Raw genomic sequence first — 24,334 nt, forward strand, 5'->3', positions numbered from 1 at the left:
GTGTGAGAGAAACACCCATCGGTTGCCTCTCACACACCCCCAACTGTGGACCTGGCCCACAACCCAGGCATATGCCCTGACCAGGAATCAAACTAGCGACCTTTCAGTTTATAGACCAGTGCTCAATCCCCCAAGCAACACCAGTCAGGGTTGGTAAGGCCCTTTAATACAGGTTACTGTTTGAGTTAGACGTCCATTAGATATAAGCTTGAATCCTAGCTCTAAAACTTCAGGTGAAGTGATTGGGGAGGGGAACCAAGCAGGAAGAGTTAGGTTCCTGTCCGTGGTACTGAAATGTCACTGTATACTAAGTTACCGGTACTTGTTTTCCTATCCCCAGGACACTAGTAAATGATTTCAGCTTCTTCATGATTTTTCCTTAAAAAATATTAAGTCTTTAAAAAAATTAAGTTCTATATTGGTGACAAATATCCCAATTTCTCTAGTATTTCATAACAAATACAAACCAGGATTTGCTCAGCAACAAACACAGGCTCAACCTCCAACAAAAAAGACAAGGACTGTCCCTGTTGAGTAAGGTTGCACTGGCCTCAGAGGCAGGGCCTTGTCACAGTCATCACCGTTCCCCCGATGTGTCCAACGCAGAGCTGATCGTGAACCCAACCTGCAGATAGTAAACAACAGCCCCCACTGTGTTTGCCCCTCTAGGAACTCCAGTGAATGAAGATGTCGGCAAATGAACAATTTTTCAGGGGAATGACTCAAGCCTCCCTGCAACAGAAATCTAAAAGGACATTTACTCACCCACATTTTCAATACAGAAAATGTCAGCATATGTAACGAAAAGGAAATGTTTTCTGAGTGTCTCAAAAGAAATTTCACATTATTAACCACAGACAGTTCGCTTTCTAAATGGAAGCACATGAAGTCCCCAAACAAACTTTTGTAACTACGAAAGGATTTCTCTTTAGCTGGTTGAGACTCTTCTGAAGTGTGAAATGAGCCAGATAATATTCAGCTCTTGTTTCTTAGTCACTGAATTCTCTTTTCATGAATCCAATAAGTGTCTATTAAAATAAATAAACTCCCTAATGATCCAAGATAACCTAATCAAGAAAAGTGAAATGGGTAAAAGGCTAACTGCAAGGGAGGCTTGTCAAGGGCTTCACTGAATCCCTGACGAGGAGGTCATCTAAACCTGAAAAGCAGACTTGTGCTGAGCATTTGGTTACAGTTCAAGGTTAATTATCTTACACCTTGAATGTGTTCGGTTAAAATGATCTGCTTCTTTTTTTTATTTTTCGAAATGGTACACTAAGTTCCAAACTGCATGTTTATGGGGACCAATTTTCAGCTGTCTCTGGGTATGTCCCTCCATTTCTATGGATGTGGTTGTAAAGATTCCATCTGTAATTGACAGTAATGAAAATTTTATTTCAGATCAACTCCTTAACCTCTGTTACAGGAGGCTTAAAAGTCAAGAGGCAATTTCGTAAAATCTTGTAGCCTTCCTGACCATACATATATTGGATACACATAGCTACCTAGCAGCATGGAAATTTGGAATAACTTTTATAAATATGTACATACAGACATACATGCACTCATGGGAACACGAATCTGAAAAAGCTGCCCATATCTGTCAAGAAGATAAATGAATGTGGAATCTTATACTTCTCCACTTAAATACTGGAAAGATACTAATAACAAAATGTACTAGACTAAAAAGTGAAGCAGAAAAACAACAAAAATATTTCCAATCCTTGACTTCGGGTCCAAATTTTAGCATATTTATGACACAATACTACATATTGTGCAAACTGCCTCAAAAACTTGTCAATGTGGGGGTGGGGCATAAACACAGAAAATTATGATACCCTTTGAAAGATCAGGGCTGGTTCTAGAGTGAGGCAAGCAAGTGACTAGTGTGCAAAATTTAAGAAGTGTGGCTCTAAGAGTGCATGCCTCCTTATATTTTACATCCTAGGGTCTCGTTTGCCTCATCCTAGTGTTGGCCCTGTAAAAAGATGACAAACAGTCCCTACAGCACAGTGGTAGAAATTATTCATAGGCACCAACATTCTCCAACTGTAAGAACCCTGCTTTAACTTGATGTCCTCTTTGAAAGAGGTCTGGGAGTGTTCGGAGAGGTGGCTTTAATATGGTAGCTTGATTTGCTTCAAAGTTGCATGGAGATTTCCAAAGGTGCTATGTCATGAGCAGGCAAAATAATGCATGTTTCTGCAGTAGATAAAGATGTGCTTAAAACCAGTATATAAACTTTGGCCATGGGTAAATGCATCTGACATTTTAAGATTTGCCCATGAACCCTGTGATTAATCTCTGTTAATACTTAATTAAGGGCTCCCATAAAAGTTAGTTTTAGGGCATGAAATCTTAACATAAATAACGGGGGCCACAGTAAAAAGAATCTGATTGTTCACTACAAGGCCAATATAAAAACTGAGATTTGGAAGGAATTTCTGCTGATAAAATCTCACTAGAATCAAACCCTTTAGGATGATGCTAAGAGAAAAAGGGAGAGAATGAAGGGCTCGATCTGACAGTGAAACATCGTACTGTTGACTGCCTACTTTTGGCATTTGGGAATGTTGAGAAACCTAACTTCATCACTACATGGCATTATAATTTTTTAAATGGTAATTACAATGTACATATATTAAGCTTTTATTTGAATTTGGTGGAGGGCCCTGAAATTGTCATATGCATGCCCCAGTTGACAAGAGTAGAAAATCTTCCTTGATAGATTGTCAAAATTATTGTGTTCCAAAGAAACCTGCCCAGCAACAAGGGGCAGCTGCTCGGGCAAAGCTGTATGTCTTTTTTAGTCTGCCTTCCACACTGAATCCAGGATGGTAAAAATCATTAGGAGTTAAGACCGAGACCACCAACTCAGTGTACATGGGACATCATATGGCCAGTACTTCCTGTGATTTTTTTATACCAGAGAGATGCAGCAAAGCTCTGTTTCCAATAGCCCTCGAGCTACCCTGGCCCCAGTAAAGCCATCTAAAAGGTAAGAAACTAAATAATGTGACAAAGGCCATATTTTCTACTTTATAAGTTTATTTTCCTGTGTAAAATGTTGACCTTAAAAAAGAGAATTGTAGTTTTGATTTGTCTTATAATTATGTGTCACACAGTATGATCTTTGGATACAAACACCCATGTGCATGCACATGTTTATTAGAAGGAACGACTCTAAAATGTTGATAGTAACTATCTCTGGGATGTGGAATTATGGGCGAATCGTGCTTTGGCATTTATATATTTCTGCATTTTCTAAAGATAGGATGTTATTACTTAATCATATAATAGGGGATATTTCTTTTTAAAAAAATATGGACAACTAAATTGTGCCTAGGACATTTTTACAAAGAAATGTAAAAGCAAAGATTAATATGGTAACCCATGACTGAATGAGAAGAGGTATGTTAGCATATATACTGAATGTGATATAAACTCTAATAGCAAAGAGCAATAAAAGAAAACAAACCCAATAATACATCCATTATTTTTCTTTATGTAAAGTTGTCTGTTTTTCCTTTATTTTTGCTTTATTTCAAAAGGACATGCCAAAGAGAACTGTATATTTTAATAAATCATTTAGCCTGTTGAGCAAAGTAGACCATTATAAGGACAAATTTTACAATAAAGAAGTGTGTCCACTGCCCTGGCTGGTGTGGCTCAGTTGGTTGTGCATTGTCCTACAAAGTAGAAGGTCATGGGTTTGATTCCCAGTCAAGGCACATGCCTAGGCCGAGGGCTCAGTCCCGGTCAGGGCGCATACAAGAGGCAGGCAATCAATACTTCTTTCTCATTTCAATGTTTTTTCCCCTCTCTCTAAAATCAATAAGCTTATCTTCAAATGAGGATTAAAAAAAAGTAGTATGACCATAAAATCTGAGCCTGTAAATTACATCTAAAGCATAAACAGCTTTCTACTTAAGAATATAATTTAAGTAAGTAGGTGAGAACAGGCAATTATTTTTTTGGTAGAAACATAGTGATAAGAAATAAAGATCAGTACACAGAACCTACTTGATACTAATGTACATGAAACACAACATACTGAAACCCAATCTCCATGGAGAATACAGCTTCTATGAGGGAAATGATTTTAGATTCCATATTGGAGGCCAGAAAGTCATCTCCCCCAGCTGCGGTGGGAACACAATGGTGCCTTCCTTTGTTGCTTCTGTAAGTAACAAGAATAAGGACCTTTCTACCCCTGACCCTAGTGGTAGCTCCTGTAGCTTGTGGGCCTGGAAAGGTGTGTGTGGCAGGGAAAGGGACTCCAGGATTGGCAGAGGTCCTTAAATATTGGTGGAAATGAGGGCATCCTTGTATCATCTCTTCTGACATCCCTATGGGGCCCTATTTACTCCCAGATCACTCCCTTTATTTTGTCCCATCAGGCCCTGGGGTTGCCTTTTGATTACCCCATCTGCGTGAGGTTCACGACCAGCTTGATATTTTCTCTTTTCAGTGTCTCTGCTTTTCTTTACCTTCTAAACACAGAAAGGAAGCTGCCACCCCTGGTCCCAAATAAAAGCAAACCCAGTACCATTGTGAAGTTTTTGTTTATTGTTTTAATGGGCACAAGGGAAAATAGAGATTAAAATAAAATGAGCACTTATCTACCCAAACCTAGCAAGAAAAGACAGTCACACACGTGGAATCGAGACTTTGGGTATACAAATAATAAAGAAAGACTTCCAAAAGAAAACCAACTTTAGGTCATCCTCAGCATTCTATGAACAGAACTACTGTAGGCTACAACACAAGAGAAATGGGAAGGACATGAGATAAACAGTGAGTTAGTGTTTGGGGGAAGGGGCAGCTGATGCCAAGGGTAAGAAATGGCACTGAAGATTATGTCACAAAGCACGGGGCCAGCCCTGGAGGACTGCAGCGGGAGAGCCCACTGGTCACTGTGTTTCCTCTCTCTGGATTTCCACTTCCCAGATCGCAGGTGAAAAGCTGCAATTGGGGGAGAGCAACCCTACAGAACGTAAGAGGGATGGGAAGGTTACAAGAAGCTATCGAGGGACAAGGAGTTCCAAGGGACAAGGAGGCCACTCAGACTGCACTCTGGAGTGGTCATTTCCTGGTGGTCCTTTGTATTTAAGGGTCATAAAGAACTTAAGCAGAAATGTTCTATGTGCCTCTACATTATGGCTCCTACTAAGAACCCTCACTCCCATTTCATGGAGAACAATCATTGACCATAGTGCCTCCTATTGCATGAAAACCAACAATCTGAATATTCTGTAGAAAGAAAAGGAAGATAATCCTAGAATTCACACTCACACATACACACAAACGTAAAATCAATCCTAAATTGAAAATGAAGAAAAGTAAAAGGTGAAAGGTACGCATACTTTTCCCTCTTATTTATATCTTCTGCCATTCCTACTCTGACTTTTCTCCTGTGAAGACAGGGGCAAGAGTCAGACAGGAAGAGCTAACGGGTTTGGAGGACAGACTGGACAAAGGAGCTGGAGCTGACCTGGAGGAAGAGGTGGTCTACAGCCCTACAAATGCATCCTGACGTAACCTACCCACCAAGGAAACACACACTTTCCAGTAATGTATTTCCACCAACAAGACCATAGGCAGAACTGCGTTAGTCTTTCACTCTTTCAACTCCTTTTCTGAACCCCTCCTCCCATTGTGTCACTAAACACTTACAGCCCTCAAGGACTGTCTTGGCCCACTACCCATAATCTCTCCAAAATTGTCCTTTCTTTTTCCTACTTTCCATTCAAAGCCTGTCCCTCACACGGTATTAAGTATTACTATTAACAGCTGATGACAACAATTGACACCAAGGAGTGAATGAGGTTTAATGGAGGGTTTATTTCTATTTTAAAAGATATTTAAAATGGAAGGGGAGGGATCATGATGTATATTTGAACTGGGCCTTCAAGGTTCCAAGCCTAGTCCATTTCATAAGAGTTTCTAATTAAAGCTTCTCCTGATTTCACCTCCAAGGAAGAATGGAGAGCCCTTACTATTCATCTGCCTGTTCAGTCACTCTAAGAACTTCCGACACCTCCAAAGAAACCTGATAAAGGGAGAGAAGAGAATGGAAGTGAGGAGGGGAAACCCTTTGTTCTCTTAGTCCTACAATCCAAAGAAGAGGCTGTGGCCACTTCCCATTGCAGCCTGGAGAGATTAAGTACTTCGGCCAGGGTCCCACTGTTAGCCATGTATATCTATACCTTATGGATATCCACCAAATACACGTGCAAAATACCAAATCATGCAACTGGCTTCACTAAGTATGATTTTTATGAATCTAAACCTGGTACTTAGAAAATGGAATGAATGTCTTATGTTAAATTACCACTTAAAAAAAATCTCAGCACCTGGATTGCCAATCTAGTCAGCTATTTACAATAATGTTCCCCATTCATAAATGAGAATGAGACCATTGTCCCAAAGGAAAAAAGAAAAACTTCAAAGCACCACATCCCTACTTAGGCTCAACCTCATCCTTTAGCACATTAATTTCCAGAACTACATTTTCCTCCAGATTCTACAAAATCAGGGCTACTGAGTTCTTTAGGAGGCATCAAAAATTTGGAGAGCTAAATTTGGGCCAACTGGCAAACACAGCTTTCAATGAGCCACCCAAATTATTTTTGGAGGCTACAGGCATCACTATTTCCAGAAGCCATGGTGCCCAGTCAATAGGAAGATTACAGGCATTTTGAATCAAGTTCTCAGACTGTGGTCTTCAGTTTGTCGTGAAAGCTTCTTATATTTAAAAAAATGGACTGAGTAAAACTTTGATATTTATGTCAAGTCACAACTAAGGGGCAGGTTTGCAAAATCAATTGTGTAGCTTTTATACTCACTGCACATTTACCACATATGTCCTTTATTACACAGTGGAAAACCATTAAATGCACAGTAGTTTTGCCAAGTGGCATTATGCATTTAACAGCTTTATTCGTTTAACAGCTCCAACTCTCATTATATTTTGCCATGTGGTACACGGGATTTTATGCATTTAACAGTTTAGGAAGGCTCCATGGTATTTTCTTTTCATGTATTTCATACTATGATTGGACATCAAACCTTAGCAAACTGCATTTCAATGATTTCATTGATGAGAGATAATAAGAATCTGGGAAGATTATGACATTAAAATTGAAAAGGGAAACAAATATTTCCATCCTCTTCAAAGTTTCTTGATATTCTACTCCTTTCCCTTTATCAACATCTGAAAAATAACTTAAGCCAGGTTACTGCCAAGCTATAGGTAAAAAAGGCTAATCCCCAAACCATATAATTAGTCTAAATATAACATTTAACTATATATCACTTTTAAAACTTGATTTTTATTGAAAACCTTCTTGCTTAATAGAAACACAGTACTCAGAAATGTTCTTTCTTTATAGCATATGACAGAAGATCTGCTGGGGGATGATGGGCCATTTTGCCACTGACATATGCAGGGATGAAAATGTTTGCCATGAAGGGTCACAGAGGAAATCAAGCTCAGAATCAAAGGACTCTCGACATTATGCTTCAACAAACTTTTTTTCCTCCAGCATGCATTAGGTAATTATTCATCTTAGGGATAAATAAGTAGGCATCTCAACCTAATCCATCCTATGCTATAGGGTGGTAGTTGTCCCTTTAAAGGAACTGAAACAGATAGTAGATCCCATCAACTGTTGCTGCTTTCATAAATTAAAAAAAAAAAAAAGAAAGAAAGAAACCTAAGCATCTGTCTACCCTTTTCCCTGGAGCATTCCATACCCACAATCCCAGCACTCTGAAACACTGTGCTGGATAAGCTTCTATGTTTTTCTGTTAAAGATTTTAGCACTCGCCCTGGACTCCCCTACGTGTGTTTTCTCCTGGAAAAACAACTGTATTCTATACATAAAAGAAACACCTGACATCACAAGATGTCTCTGGGGCCAAGGGAAAGCAGTTATTATAACAAAGTCAGCCATTCCCCTGGTGGGCATAGGAGAGGCAATGACACCTAGCTAAAGTGTGGTCTCAAAAAATACTGTTTTGTACATACCGAGTTTTGCTCCAATGCAAAAAACAAAAAAAAACAACAACAAAAAAACAAACAAACCCCAAAACACAGAAAGAAAGAAAGAAAGACATGGTAGTATTTAGACTCAGAAATTATTCAAGGCTGATTCTTTTTAAAAAATTCTTTAGAAGACAAAAAATCTGGGTTTTGACTTAGTCTCTATTTTTTAAACTCCAGTGGGAATAAAAGCAAACTGTAGAGCCAAACTCGGAACATGACAGGTTCCCTAGGGATTGTTATTGTTATTATTATTATAGGAACAGATGTATTTTTATTGGTGGGAGGGGGAGAATAGCCTAATTCCAGCTCTCACTTTTGCTCTTTTAAAAACCACTCACCTGACTTTTATTTGCAGCCACTTTGGCAAACAGGGCTTGAGACACCTTGGCCCTTTTCATCTCCTGTTGGATCTCGTCATAAATGGCAGCTGTGATGTTGACGTTGGCGCCGTCCACCTTAATGGGGAGGTCTGTTGTCGGTGTCGAGGTTTTGGCCTACCAAGAGACCATGAAAATAATCATTTAAAAAGTGCCGCATTCAGCCCAGCCATCTGTGCAGAAATTATCAAAGGATTTCAGTCAGCTGATGCCAAACTGCATTAGCTACAGAGGGACACTTCCTGTCCATTATTCTAATCAGGTTAATTGTGATTGGAAATAATTGCAGTGCATTCCTATAGGACATGAGGAGTCCTGTAAACCCTGTTCCATCCCTCACAGAATCCCAGACAGTTCACAGGTAGCATGGCCACCCTGTAACGAAAAGCCATCACCTCGCTGCAGGACAAGCAGGCAGAACACGTGAACACACACATACAGTTACCTTTTTCTTTCTGAAAATGGCACACCTTGGAGGAAGAGCCAATTCTTCCAGAAAAAAAATGAGTGAATGGGTAGAGGTCTCTAAATAATAAATTATTACTCAATTTAATGCACTCTCCTGAGTCTCTCTCCTCCTTTATTAAAGCTTTACGTGTGTCATTCGAGTATGTATAGTTTCCCGTCATTATCATCATTATGCTACCCAGACAGTCACCTAATTTCACCTAGGAAATCAGTGGAAATGAAACAAAATTTCATTTCATAAAACTAGGCTTCAGAATGCCTTTGATGTGGCATTTTCATTTTCTTAAACTCATATTGTGGTTTTATGTATTCTGCCGTGCTTGTTTTAATTGAATGATTTCCCATCAGCTTCAGAGACAAATGAAGGACAAGACAGAAGGTGTCTGTGTTTCTTGGGGTTGGATAACCCACAGCATTTGGAGCTACTTGATCCAGAAGACGGTCAGAGCACTTGCTCTGGTGTGTAAGGAGAGGGGGCTGGGGACCTTCTCAGGAACATGGCAGCAGGAGTCTCCCCCAATCCTTGGGTTCCCAGCTGATTTGGTCTACAGTGGATTTTTTATGTCCTCACTCACCCTTAATTCCAAACCAAGAGAGTAGCCCCCAAATCACCACTGTTCCTCTGTGGGTGCCCTGAGCTATCCCCCTACAGACTGAGCACAGGCAGGTTTGAGGGGAGACGGGGCACAGAGTCGGGGCACTGTGGGACCATTCTCAATGCTGTGCTGAAGCCAGAGTTAATGTCCTTGGTTTCCATGAAGGCTTTGATTCCTAAGAGCACTCAGTGATTTTTTTCATTCTCCTTTGACCTCCCTGTCCCATACTATTTTCTAATTACTACAAGAAAATAAAAATAATTGAGGCCATACTTTCTATGTGTCAGACACTCCAAAAAGTATTTTACTTCAGGGCCTCTGTGCTGATCAGCCTCCAAAATCTCCAGTTTTTACAGGTGCTATTTCTACAGGTATCTGCTTGCCCTCTACTTTGGAGTCTTCTCCCCATAATAATCCAATTGTTTTGTTTTGTTTTGTTTTGTTTCAAGAAATTCCTTTTTCTCCTCAAAATTTCTAGCTTATCCACAGTACTTTTCCTGGTGAGTGTGTGCTTTAGCATGCCTTTAGCATTATTTCTGCCTTTTTCAACTCAAGTTTCTTACTAGTCTCACTATCTTATCTGACTGGTCAAATCTTCTCCAGAACCTTGGAGCTAAAATGAGAGCCCACAAAGCACTAAAATATACTGTTATGAGCCCAGGTCTTGGAATTAGAATAACCAGAGTTCAAATCTTAGCTCTACCACTCAGTCATCTGACCTTATACAAGGTATTTAATCCATCTAAGCCTCAGTTTGCTCATCTGTAAAATGGGAATAACAGTGAAAAATGTTATCCCCATTTGGTGGGGTAACATTTGTGAATTGTTGAAGATCCAATTCGTGCAAAAGGCTCACAATTCCTGACACACAGAAAGTGCTCAACAAATGATCATTCTTATCCTCGTATTGTTGTTTTGTTATTACTAAGTGCATCAAAGAACACTGGCCAATTGAAGGGTTATGAGAAGAGACTCTGGAGATTTAATTTTATATTTGAATTTTTTTCAATTTGTTTTAAACTAATAATAAAATACCGATGGGGTATGGAAAGTAATCTCCAGGCACGTATGGAAGGCTGTCTCTGTGCCCTAGGCTGCTGGCTCCAACTAATCAGCCGAATCGGGGGTATTGCTCTAACATTTGTTCTCACGTGAAAGCTTTACTCAACATGGATCTTTACTATTGAGAAATGTCTATAAAGAACGTTGAGTAAGTAGGTAATCATGAAATATTTCAAAAGACTTTAATAACTTCCCCTTTCCCAACATTAAACCAACAGAAAAATAAGGGTGTTCCAGAGAATGTAAAAAGCCAGTGCCATGGCTGTATTCTCAAAAATATTTTGAGTAAAATATTTTATATTTGTTTTCATAAAGTTCAAAATTATTAAATTAAATAATTAATTTCCCTGTTATACTTGTCTCAAAATGGTACCTTTACCTAGGAATTTTCTAGATGGGATTTTGTACTATTGACAAAAGTAAAATACTGACCCTGTGTGGTTTTGTAGGTTGGTCTGTCTCTCAAAGCTATCAGGTCTTTGCAAGATGACTAAGATATCTTGCTAGAAAAACATTATGAAGGAGCAAAAAATTAAAGCACACAGATCTGTGTAATTTTCTGACAAGTGGAAGTGACTTTATGGGAAAAACTGTCTGGTTAAACAGCCGTGGCTAGACTCTCCTGTAATGTCTTAATGGCCTTCAAAGGTGGCAAAAATATTGGTAAATTTCACAGAAGTAAATATTAGTGCAAATTAACAACTCACCCAACTCAATAGTTTAATATGTATGTCCCAAAAGTGAAAAAGAATCCTATAAAAACGCTTGGTTACAGTCGTCCAAAGCAAGCAGTCAGGAGACTTATTTTTAGTTTAACAGTAATTAAAACTCATAATTCACTGAAGACTAAAGTGTAAGTATCACAGTTTGGCAGCGCATGATAGAAAATGATCTTCAATTAAAAGCCTATTGCAGAGTGCAAAATCATAAAAAGTTAAGATGTGTGAAAAAATGGATGAATTTGAAAAAGCTCAAATATTTCTACTAGAATAAAATTTTGCTTATATGTTTAATCAGTTCCTTTGAACTTACCGGAAAACAAACTCATTAAAAAAAAAACCCTATAGTATCTAAGCAAAACATCCTTTGGTTTCAAAATACCCATTTCTCTGATTTGTACAAATGTGTATTTGTGAAGGGTTTTGAGAATCATCACTCAGGGAGTGTGCAATCTTCCTAGCAACTGTAAAATGTGATGGCAGTCTCATAAAGCTAGCGAGATGTAAAAGTTTAAGGGAAACAGGCAGTGGGCTAGAAGTGACTGGGCTCAGATCTGAACTGAAAATGACTCTTGATTGACTTGGGCCTTTGACCCTCCAGTTAGGATATTCGAAGCACACAGCATTAATAGACTCGTGCATTCACAGGAGGAACTGAGAGCAGAATGCGTTTAAATTGTGGAGAAAGGAGGGATGGAAAGCTGAGTCATAGCATCCTGGGAGAGAGCGCCCTAGGAAACAAAATAATGAAGACTTAGCCTTGCACTAGCATTGTCTAACCAGGGATCACTGAATGACCTAGTCATTCTGACCTAGCTGTGGCACGTGCGTGCTTCCATGACACACAGATTCCGCCCCCGTTTTGTCTTTCTTGGAGTGCACAAAGCAGAGCTTGGACTACTCGTCAGTCCCCTGCCCCAGCTACCTTACCCTCATCCAAATAAAGGTGCAATTGCAGGAAAAGCACTGTGCTTGCTATGCAAACTCAGCTTCAACACAAGTCCTCTAACTCCTCGGATAACTGAGCAGCTGTATGTAGACATCGCTAGCCTACCGCAACCCCTCCACCCACTTCTGCTCTCCTGCGATGTGTGGAAGAAGGACACTTTCTGTTCCTAAACGGATAAAAACTGACATGTGATACAGTAAAAGACAACCAATTTTATATGGTTTTATATCCTCTTATCAACATGTTTGGTAGATTAAGAAATCCTTGAATTAGTTCTTTTAGTGTTCAAGGAAAAACACAGTATCAGTGAAGACAAGCTGTTTCCAAGGCAAAGACTGAAAAGTCAATGGAGCAAATATCTCACCTGAGGGGTTCGGGAGGAGCTGGGACTGCTAGAGGCCGACGAGACCATGCTCACATTGGGGTTCATGCTCCGCTCTCTCTCGTCCTGGTATATGCGATCCCGCTCCACTTCCGGAAGATTGAGAAAATTCTGCATGGCCCTCAGGTTTACCAAAAGAGACTGAGAAGCTGTCCGAGGGTCTTCTTCCTTACGGAGAATCTCGGACAACAATCCCTGATTAAATTAAAAATAGGCCGAGTCATATCTGCAGGTGTGTGTTTCTGTCTTCCACCCTTCTCCCCTTTTATTTGTTTGCTGTAACCAGCTGGCTGTGAGGTCAAGAACCTAGGTCTAACTCCTGAGGATTCTCCAGCAAGAAGGCAGTTTGGTAGGAACATGCTTGCCTTTGGGGGGCTATGCCTTATTTTGGACCATTCTGTTCTGACACTTTATCATCGCTGTAATAATCATTGGTGTACAGAGATGCCAGCTAGCAAGGTAGGCGCTGGGGAAGAATTGTGAAGCTGCAATTACCACCAGGTGCCTCCTACAAGTATTTCAGGAACTGTTAGAACTCTCTCTGCTTGAAATTGGGAACACTTGGCAGTCCTGCTCGGCTTTAAAAATCTGCCAAGTGTGGTAAATTTAGTTCCGACATTTAAACAGCATGGGAGATTTACATCGACTTAAAAAAAAAAAGTTTGGCTGAATTTCTATGTGACCGGCCACTGTTTTCAATAGAGGTTTGTTATAGAAATTAAAAAAAAAACACAAAGCAAATGGCTATAACCTGTGTTAACCCTCTGACAGCGTCTAAACCACAGAGTAGGTATCCCTGCTTATGGACCAGAGGGCACCCAAACATTTTTATGAGACGCCCTGGAGGGGGAAGCTCTAATCCCATGAAAGGAATGGAAATGTAGTCACATCCGGTGAGGGGCCAGAGCACACACTGGAGAATGCCATGCAGGCTCAGAAACTTTCTTAGTGTGTGGCTTAACCAAACAGAAAACTTTAGAGAGGAAATTAGTGTTTTTATGTGCTCTGATGACAGAATTCACTCACACACACACACACAACAAGGAAAAAGTTGACAAAAGTAGAGAAAACTAGTATGACCATGAGAAAAGGGCCAGAGGCCGAAGTTGGAACACTGCAGGTAGTACTTTGGGCAAAGAAAGACCCATTTCCATCCCGCACACTTGCTAGGTTGTCACACGGAAGCATCTCTTTACACTCCCAGCTAACATCCATTCTCAGGGTATTATGAGATCAGGGCCTAGGATCATCCCTGATTTGAAAAGCTGACATGTTAACCTCTGTATTTTAAAACAGATGGGGCAACCCCCAAATCATGAAAAGTAGATGCCAAGGACATTTCCACTGAGGGGGACAATTCATTCAAAGGAAGCGCTATCAGATTTGTAAATGGATGGCTTAACTATAAAAGGCATCTGATGCAAGAGGAATATACCATGTCCTGATTTGCCAGAAATCTTCAGGATAACTTAGGCAATCTTTGAAAATAAAGTCATACATTCTAAAATAGTGAAGCAAATGTCACTTACAGAAACAAGCATCCCACAGTTATCAGCACTCTAAGAAGGTAATCACCATTCAAAATATCAGGAAGGCAATTTTACTACAAGGAACCCTCAAGCAGTATGCCATTACATAGTTCTGCAACTTGGGTGTCATGTTACTATGATTAGAGATGTCTTTATGAATGAGAATAAAACAGGCCATGCGAAGAAGCTAGAGAAATGTGAACCAGTGTGTGTCTGTGTGCATGCACGCTTAAGGAAAGAGCATGGTAAGATGTCTATGTTCCCTACTGGTGACTCTAAGAAAATCCAGATTTCTTGTTATGCTTTCAGAAGCAACAGGTGACAATGTCTTCCAGAAAATGTTATAAAATCTAAGCACTGATTCTTTCTAAAATTAAGTCAGTTCTGCCTCAAGTAATTCTACTTCCACTTGTGCTAAGCAACCTGAAATATTAGTAAAAAATTTGTTTCTGAGATAAAAAATCTCCAAGAAGGAAGTAAATTTAAAATCAATACTAATCTCCAATACCAATAAGACACTAAGATTGATATTTTCTGGTCATTGATTAATGATCAACTCTGAACACAAAGGACAAGTTGGTCTTCCCCTCCTCCTCCTCTTCTCTCATAAGTAATTTTAGCATTTTAACATATCTCAGATTACCAAACACGGAGGAGCTTTAGGGCCTACACAGATAAGGACATATTCTTTATGCTAGTTATGATTATACTTAAAATATCTCAAGAGCAAAGTCTGTGAACTTCAATAAAATTATTTTTACATGTGTAGAGTACATGTGGCTAAGAATTTGCACACAGAATTGTGAAATAACAAAAAACTAGTATTCTAATAGACTAGGTTCAAAATTGTTCATTCTTCATCAATTAAAAAAAAAATCACTCTGGCCCTAGGTGGTATGGCTCAGTGGATTGAGTGCTGGCCTACAAACCAAAGAGTTGCTGGTTCAGCTCCCCGTCAGGGCACATGCCTGGGTTGCAGGCCATGTCCCCAGTGGGGTGTGTGCAAGAGGCAACCACACACTGATGTTTCTCTCCCTCTTTTTCTCCCTCCCCTCCTCTCTCTAAAAATAAATAAAATCTTTTAAAAAAATCATTCTGAAGCATAAAGTGTTTTTGCTTCTTAGTTTTGCTTGGTTTACTTTTTTTTTCCCCACATCAAAATTGTGGACTTCCTCTGCATTTTTTTTACATGTTGAACACCATTGTAGGGAAGTGAATCCATCTCTAAAAACAATTTGAGACCAAGCATCCTTATAAGTGGTTGCTCATCAGTATCATTTCTGAAGTGAATGAGACACACTATTTGTATTTTAAAGGGCTGGTGGAATATAATGTTGCCTCTGTTTCATTTGCCTAATTGAAGATAAAGTCTCCAACCAACAAGGTGGCCCGCGCCGCCTCCATGTATTGCCCCAGAGAATGAGAACACTGTTCTAAATTATTTACTTAAGGTCTCATCTGTGTAGCTGTGGTCCCAAAGCAGATTCTTTTCACCTCAGACATTTTCAATAACAAGTGGCTAACAGGTGGGCATAGAAAGAGTTTTAGTTGTTTTGCTGATCCTTTTTCATTTTGGTTACTTATAAGCTTTTAACTATTTAAACTAGGATTTTAAAAAATACAGCCCAAATTCTGCAGGCTCATAAATGCTAAGGGTTTATTTAGTTAGTTGAAAATCATCATAGGGGAGAAAAATGAGAAGAAAATCTATGGCATAATTTCTATACACCACAAATGGCCCCATGTGATTATCAAGATAAGTAAATGTTTATCATAGTGCAATTGTCTTGAATAGAACATAAATTAATAATTTATTACACATACACATTTTGAAAGCCCTTACCACTATACTGTCTGGCATTTTAATTATCAACCAGCCAGGCAGGAGATGTCACTTGGACATTCCCATTATGCAGCCTGAGACATAGAAAACGTGGCATGACACCTGGGCACCAACAACAACAACAAAAAAAGATGTACTTTTATGAATAGAAGGGTCATGAATATTGAAAATATGAAAATCGAGGGAAATTAATAAATTAACCAGGATATTGCTTATTAAACTTTCATATCAGTAATCATATTAAAACATATTGCGCGTATTGAGTAAAGTGGTCATTAAGTATTTTCCTCATCGTAGGCAACAGAGCCTTCTCAAGGGAGAGATTAAAACAATTCCCTCCTTGGTGTGAGGCTGAGGTTATGTAAGACCAGGAAACATGTTGACTGAAAAGGAGTGGAACGAACATCTGCACAGGGTAGAAAGATATTGTGCACAAATAGCTTTTGGGTTACAAGTTGCTGAAAATCGAAGAGAGTTGGGAGGAAAAAAAAACCCACAGCTTGGTTTTCTCCATAGACTTTTTTTTTTTTGGTGTATAGTAAGCTACTTTACTTTTTTAAAAAGTATTTAATATATTTTATTGATTGTGCTATTACAGTTGCCCCACTCCCCCACCCCTTATTCCCCTCTGCCCTGCACATCCCCTCCCACTCACATTCCCCCCCCTTTAGTTCACATCCATGGGTCGTACATATAAGTTCTTTGGCTTCTACATTTCCCATACTATTCTTAACCTCCCCCCTGTCTATTTCTACTAACATTTATGCTACTTACTATCTGTACCTTTTCCCCCTCCCTCCCCCTCCCACTCCCCTGTTGATAACAGAGATCTCCATAGACTTTTAATGGAGGATTTTGTGGGCTTCATATTATTTCCTGCACCAGCAAACACTATATGAAGTTGTCAGAAAATTCAACAAAAGCAAGATATTTCAAAATGCAAAATAAGAGCTAATATAATGCCATCTACCTTGGTTGCTATTATAGGTAATCTTCACAGATAAAAATAGGCTAAGATTTGAAATAAAAAATGATGTACTTATTATTTCTAGTGTTTTAAATAATGTTTATATGTAATAAATTTAATGACCTTACAGTTTCCGAATTTGCAATTTCTGTTGATGAGCTTTCTTATTTAAATGATTATGATATTCATATTTCTTCAACAATTCACATAGTTTGGCCCAAATTATTAGTGTACAACATACATGCTAACATGCAGAAATGTTTGGGAAATATTACCATGAATTGCCCTATAAAATTTACTTCTGCCCTGGCCGGGTAACTCAGTTGGTTGAAGTGTCTTCCTGATATGCCAGGGTTGCAGGTTCTATCCCTGGGCAGGGCACATCCAAGAATCAACAAATGAATATATACTCGTAAATGAGTGGAACAACAAATGTGTCTGTCTGTCTGTCTCTCTCCCCCTTCCTCTCTCTGTCTCTCAAAGTCAATTTTAAAAAAGACATAAAAATTTACCTCTAAGTTTCTTCACTAACCCTTAGGCGTTGTCTGGGACAGGTAAGAAACTACCTTTGATGAGCCCCTAATCCTTAAAGACAGTAATAAGAGAATCCAAACCTGAGCCAGGTTTTAGAAACACTGAGCTGGAGCCCCTCAGAACTCCCAGGTCACTCCAGGGCAACGGCAGCAGCAGTTAAGGTCATTGTGACTCGATTTTAACAGATACCTGTTCTTCCCAGCTCTCACACCTTCTAGTAATTCTCTAGGATTGGGCTATATCGCCCATTGATTAGAGCCCCCAAATTCAATATACCTATTACCAAAGAATGACAGATCAGTCAATTAATTCGTTTCTTATTTATGACTTGAAACATAGCTCAGAAAGGAATGAAAAGATTAATTAACATGCAGATTCTTCTGCCAAGCAGTTTACTATATGGTTTATAGAAACACAGTGTTCAAGATGACACGTGTCATAAATTCCAGACAGAACCACTGCCATCTCAGCTCCAAAGCCGGTGAAAGCAATGCCAGCCACAGGACTCAGGGAACATGTCTCGGAAGAAGTGGAACTGAACTTGGCTGGGATTTGAAATACACATAGTGCATGGATGTAGCGATAATGGTGAGACCAGGGGGCGGGTGAGTGGGGGACTGGACAGTATTAGAACACTTGAAGGAAAAGAAAGAGCATGACTAATCCAGAATACCAAGAGAACTTTCTGTTTCATTAAAAGCTTAAAAAAAAAAGTACAAAAACTGATACAGGGGTAGGAGACATTTTGAAGTGAAAATAATACAGTTCGCATGAATATAATTCTGAACTACTGGAGTATACACAAACTAACTAGCAAACATTACCCCCAAAATGAAGTGATATTAGATAATCTGTTCAGCCTTTTTGTCACCTGCAACAAATTAGGCTTTCAATATGCAAAACATCTTCCTTCCAGAAAAACAAATGATCATGATTCCATTTAATTGTAATTTAATGAGGCATAATTTATTTTTTAAAGTGATATACACCAGGTGTGTACTGAGGAAACCAGCCTAGCCAAACCCCAGTGCTTTTCTTTGGGGAAAAAAAACCCTCAAACTAGCCAGAGACTGTTTTCATTTCTGTAAACTACATTTCTGTTGTGGCAGTGAAGTCAGAGGTATAAAGGGTAACTTGTGGTGTTCACATATTTATGATAACATATACCTTTAAAGTAACTCAAGCCCCCAAATACTCATTTATCATATAAAGCAACTGGTTTGAAAGTGTTGGGTTCCAATCTAAACAAAGGGGGACGTTAGAATGGCATATAAATCCCAAAGATAGCATACGTGACCGCTATGCTAACAGTGAAGCCGGATGCTTGGCATTTCTTTAGAAGCATTTAGACTGGGTACTTCAGAGAAAATAGGCCTTATTGCTTCTAATATATTTTAATTATTAATTGTTGGGTGTATGAACAAAATATATATAAGCTAATTAATGACAGTCCTCTTCGGAAATCAAAGTTATATCTCTTTAACAATATTTGAGTTGAAATATTTACTAAGTAGTGATGAGTCTGAAAATATACTATTTTATAGTTCATAATTATAGATTGCTTTTAACAAATGATGTCATAACCAATCAACAGGGTTAAAAGGCACAGAGATCCCCAACTCACAGAGGGTCAAAGGTGGAAAGGGTCTTGGCACTCACATGGGCCACAAGTGTGTGCTGCCTCTGAGCAGGACCTAGCACGCACTTCCCTTGAAGTGAAAAAAGGTCCCTCCAAAGGCACTCCTCACGTTTCACCACCCTTTTGCCTACTTATTAGTTAGCCTTAATTTTCACACAATTCTAAATTTCTGGTTCCAGCTGACATGAGAGCCAAAAAACATTCTTCTCCTAAGAAGACCAGGTAACGGCAAATTCCTGGCCTAGTCATACACAGTGAGCTCTTAAATTTCAGTTGTTAACGCACAGTTCACTGAAGCTGAGAAATCAGCTGCGTGGCTACAGAAAGTATAGACATCCTACATTCTGAAAGCTGACCTAACAGAATCGGTTCTTGCCTAACCTCCAATCTCATTTCCTTCTAGATGCTCCTAAGGGGCATTTTCACCTCTGCTCACAAATATAAACAGGTTTCCCTGGGCCCCACATTCATAATCTACAACCCCACTACAAACTTGACTGCTGAAATTCATTTCTGTATTGTTAAAAAGACTCACTCCCCCTTGTCCACCTCCCCCCAGAGCACTGCTTAGCCGTGAAGCCAGAGTATTTAGTCTGATTTGAATAAAAGGTATACAGGGCACAACAATGACAATTTGATTTTTATTATTAAAAATGATGTGTTAAATCCTCACAGAAAATGTTGTTATTGCATTAGTTTAATAAAACTTCTCTTTTATTATAATATTTCTTTATTAGGAAAGACAGCCTACGCATGTCGCATTTTTGTAAGATGGGGGTGGACAGAATTGAGCATCTAAAGGGAATTAATATACTCTGCAAATATAAATGCATGTACAAGAACAGCATTTGCAGATAAATGTTGCTGCAGAGATGTAGTCTGTAATGCACTAAAAAAACTATGTATTGTGTGTACATGTATATATACTGCAGTTTGCAATACTTCTTCCCTCCTTTGAAAGAAATGGCACCAGTTCTATCTTGCATTTATGACACTTTCATCTTATATGTTGTGCTACTATTAAACCTCTTCCTCCCATCAAACAGTAAACTCCTTGGGAGCAGAATCTTACACGTTTTGTATTTAGTGGTTAGTTGGGGAACATACAGGAATATTAGACACTAAGAAGACACCGTTCTTTTTTGAGAATTGGGAGTCCTGTCTTTGCTGACCAGCCAGCAGCAGGCTCTGACAGACTGACTCCCATATACTCAAGATCCTTTCATTCAACATACTGAAACCAGTAAGGTAATAGAAACTAAATTTTGGGCAATGCAAACTCTGCGTTAGAACAAATATTTCATGTACCCCAAATCTGCAATTTATTAAATGGAACATTTCCCTCACAGACAGCTATCTCTCTAGCATATACAATAAAACTGCACTTGTGCCACCTGATACACCAGAACACAGAAAGCATGCAACACAAACTGAGTGGGTATCACCAAAACAGTCCGCACTTTTTAAGCTTCAATCCCTTGTACAAGCTACACCTGAACACATGCAATGGAGAAACTTGGCCTAAAACAGACGCCTGGCAACTTTACTAATCTTTACCTACCTAGTCTATGCCATAACAGATGCAATTAGATAAGCAATTCCATCTTTTTCCACCTTTTTCCTCCTTTCGTTGTCTTTACAAAGTTTTAGGTACTTAAGGGCTATGCACAACCTAAGTCAAAATTTTCTAAGCACATTAGCACCAAAAAGCAAAAGCAAATAGAGAACCGAACAGGTGTCTCTTGGAAACATTTTATCAGCTGTGTTCTCGGCTCTGGGCACATCTAGGGTTTCTACAAACACCTCAAGTTCCTGGTAGCATGACCACTGCATTCACGAAGTTCTGGGCCCCTGGTTATTCCACAAGTATTCTCCGAGGCAAGTGTTGGCAGACTGCCTCCCATTTACTAGTTTTGACTACTTTGTCAAATCATTAACAAAAATAGTACTTTCCAAAAATAAAAACAAACCAAAGACAAACATTTATTGAATATTTACATCTCAAATGTATCAAATGAATTCAGACATAAGAATTAAAGCAATCTATTAACATACAAGTTGACTCTGTCCTGAAATAGTTATAAGATATTTCTGCATTAACTTCAATCACCTCCAGGGTCAAAAGCATCTCACCAGTTATGTGACAGATCATGGTACTTATTATACCACAATGGGATTACTGCTTCAAAAGTCTGTTTACTTCTTGCATTTAACTCCTTGAAATAGGGGTTGTGTGTTTCATCTTCTGCACTCTGACAGCAGAAATGATTGAGAATAAAGTGGTTATGAGTGTGAGTTCTGAAGTCAGAATTGCTGGGTTCAAAACTGGGCTTCAATTGGACAGGATTTAGTAATCTTTCTATGGCACAGTTTCCTCACATGTAAAATTAATAATGTACTTCCCTTATAGGGTTTCCTAGAAAACCTAAAACTATGCCCAATAAATGTTAAATGTCCAATAAACATTAGCTATCATTATAGTGCCTAGCATAGTTTCTGAGTGCTTAATAAATATTTGTTAACTAATGGATAAATACAGAACTAACATCGAAGTACACTTCTTATATTCAAGGCCCTCCACTTATATCTTGCTAAGTGTATTCCTGAATACAGAAGAAAGAAAATATAAAGAATAAATCTTAGGAAGTAGGGTAATTAAAATTATTAGGGATAAAGAAGAATGTAAAGGAAAATTTAATAAAGTATATAAAGTGAAATGAACATATTCAGGATAGCAGTGAACTAAGATATTCATTTAATGCTTCCTTCATTTTACACTTAGGCTTACCCATGTCATACATAGGGAGAAAAGTAAAACAATTTTTCCTCCCTAAGTAACTTTGCATCATTTAAAATAAGTCTTAATCTGCATCATTGTTTAAACATAGATCATAATTATTAGTAGATGATAAAATTAGCACATAACTTTTTTGTAATGAAAGGCAATTAGATAGACTAGAAATTGCCAAAATGCTTCACACATAGAACAGATATTGTTTCATGACCTTTTTTCTTTCATGAAGGCTTTGCTTTAGAAATATACAAATAAAGATACAGGGCCCTGGCTGGTGTGGCTCAGTAAATTGAGTGCCAGCCTGCAAACCAAAAGGTCATCGTTGAATTCCCAGTCAGGCGCATACCTGGGGTGGGGGCTATGTGAGATACAACCACACATCAATGTTTCTCTCCCTCTCTTTCTCCCTCCCTTCTCCTCTCTCTAAAAATAAGCAAATAAAATCTTTAAGATTTAGATGAAAATGAGATAGAGTTCAAGACAAACATGCCATACACATATATGTGCATATGAGTGACTGTGTGCACCAGCTTGCAATATAAAAAGTATTTCTTATGGAGACTTGCAGTCAGAGAAGTTTGAAAATAAATGCTGTAGTCTACAGTGATAAATTTAGGCACAAAACTTGTAGATAAAATTTAAACAACCATGTAATTTCCAATTGACTTCAAATTGATTCCGTTATATTTTTCTCACAGCATTTCTGGCCTTTAAATTTAATTTACTTTATTTGAACAAACATGCACTTAACTCCAGGCCAAATGGTCACCATTTCAATCAATGGCCATGAAAAGAACACTCGTGTATTTTTTTTTATTACTTTAAATAAGCAAGGGCAAACAGTATATAAATAGTGGGATCTGAAGCTAGCATTTCTTGGTATTTCTTCTATAAAAATTCTACTTTAATTATAAACATCACCCTGAATTGGGGGAGACTAGTTACACGATGAAACAGTAGGCCTTCACACTGAAAGTGCAGGTCTCCACTGCGACACATCACTAGAGGTTACAGAAAGTCCTTATTGAAGACAGAGATGCCCTATCTGTGCGAAATGAGTTGACTGCTCCTCGTTAGAGAATAGTGACACGAGTTTTTGAAACCATCACCAAAGGCAGTCTTTCTTGGTTAAAATGGTGAAACTGCATTTTCTAGAACTAAGTTCATAGCTAATTTTAAGAATTTTGCACACTAGTCAGCGATGAAAGGAGTACACAGAACAGTGTGTGGTCATGTTTGTCTCCTCTGATTCTACGGTACAAATTTTGTGAAGGATGGGGGAAAGTCCTCAAATTTTCCTGCATATAGATGTGTCTATTTCAAGTGGTTGAGGGCTGAGGAGAGAGTCATATATGTTTGACAGCTTTGATTCAACCTTCTCTTTACCCAGAGTGCACATAAAGCCAGCATCTCCCCCAAGCTTTCTGGCTGAAATTGCCTAAAAAGTGCCAATTAATGACAGTCTTTACATGCACAGGAGGAACTAAAGTGAGACAGCTATCTGGAGGGCCATCCTTAAGCTATCTAATAACTTTGAGACACTGCTATTCTGGAAGATATTAATATTATTATAATCTTTAAATCTATGAAGTCAAGCCAGTGATTCTGAAATGAAAGACTGCCTATTTTATGAAGGAAGCAGGGCCATCTTTTCCTACTTTATTAATTTAATGTTGAAAGCAAAAGAGGGTATATTATTTGCTTTCAAAGCCAATAACATGTTCATGCCTGGTCTGCAGCATTTCATATTTACAGCCCATCTTTCAGAGGCTGGACTTCCTTTTTCTCACAGGTTTCCTCGTCATTCTATAACCAGCTCACTGGACCATGGAGTCAAGACCCCTGCATTTACATTGTGTTTTATTCGTGTATGGCTTGCTGAGGGCCGTATCTCCATTGGATACTGAGAAATAATGATGACTGAAACCAGAGGTCGGCTGGGAAAGAATTCTGAACATCTTTGGAGGTCAGATTTTCTACAACTATAAACTGCATTGTAATTAAATCATACTTATCTTTGGCTAACGGTATGTGTAAATCAAACATAAGACAGAGAGAGAGAGAGAGAGAGAGAGAGAGAGAGAGAGAAAGCTTCTCCCATAAAAAACTGACTGGTAATTTGCTGAAGCCCAGATTTCCAAATATTTTGATTGCTAAAATTTTCATTTGGTTGCTACACATCTTTTCCTAACTGTGCCACTTCAATATATAACATTTAGCAAGTCCTTAGACATTTTTAACCTTAATAATATGAATATGCATATACTCTAAACATGGTGCCAATAAAGCATAAAAGCAAAGTACTTGTCATTTCACACAAAGACATTTATATTTCTAACCATTGACCTTACTGCCAACTTTCCTGATACATCATTCAATCTAATTTTCCAATCTGTTGAAACATTCTCCAGTTGCTGAGTGACTT

At 38.7% G+C, this 24,334-nt stretch overlaps 1 protein-coding gene across 7 annotated transcripts in view; it reads right to left on the reverse strand.

Moving 5' to 3' along the window:
- SATB2 (SATB homeobox 2) overlaps positions 1-24,334 on the reverse strand; it is a 190,288-nt gene that overhangs the window by 43,626 nt on the left and 122,328 nt on the right. For all 7 annotated transcript variants that reach the window (XM_045847651.1, XM_045847653.1, XM_045847652.1 and 4 more), the window contains 2 exons: positions 12,586-12,798; positions 8,389-8,544 (listed from right to left, as the gene is read on the reverse strand). In XM_045847651.1, the coding sequence (XP_045703607.1) occupies positions 8,389-8,544; positions 12,586-12,798 (369 nt within the window). The remainder of the gene's footprint in view (positions 1-8,388; positions 8,545-12,585; positions 12,799-24,334) is intronic.

Source organism: Phyllostomus hastatus, unplaced genomic scaffold (assembly GCF_019186645.2).
Source record: "Phyllostomus hastatus isolate PE091 unplaced genomic scaffold, TTU_PhHast_1.1 phas_contig_57, whole genome shotgun sequence".
Classification (NCBI taxonomy): domain Eukaryota; kingdom Metazoa; phylum Chordata; class Mammalia; order Chiroptera; family Phyllostomidae; genus Phyllostomus; species Phyllostomus hastatus.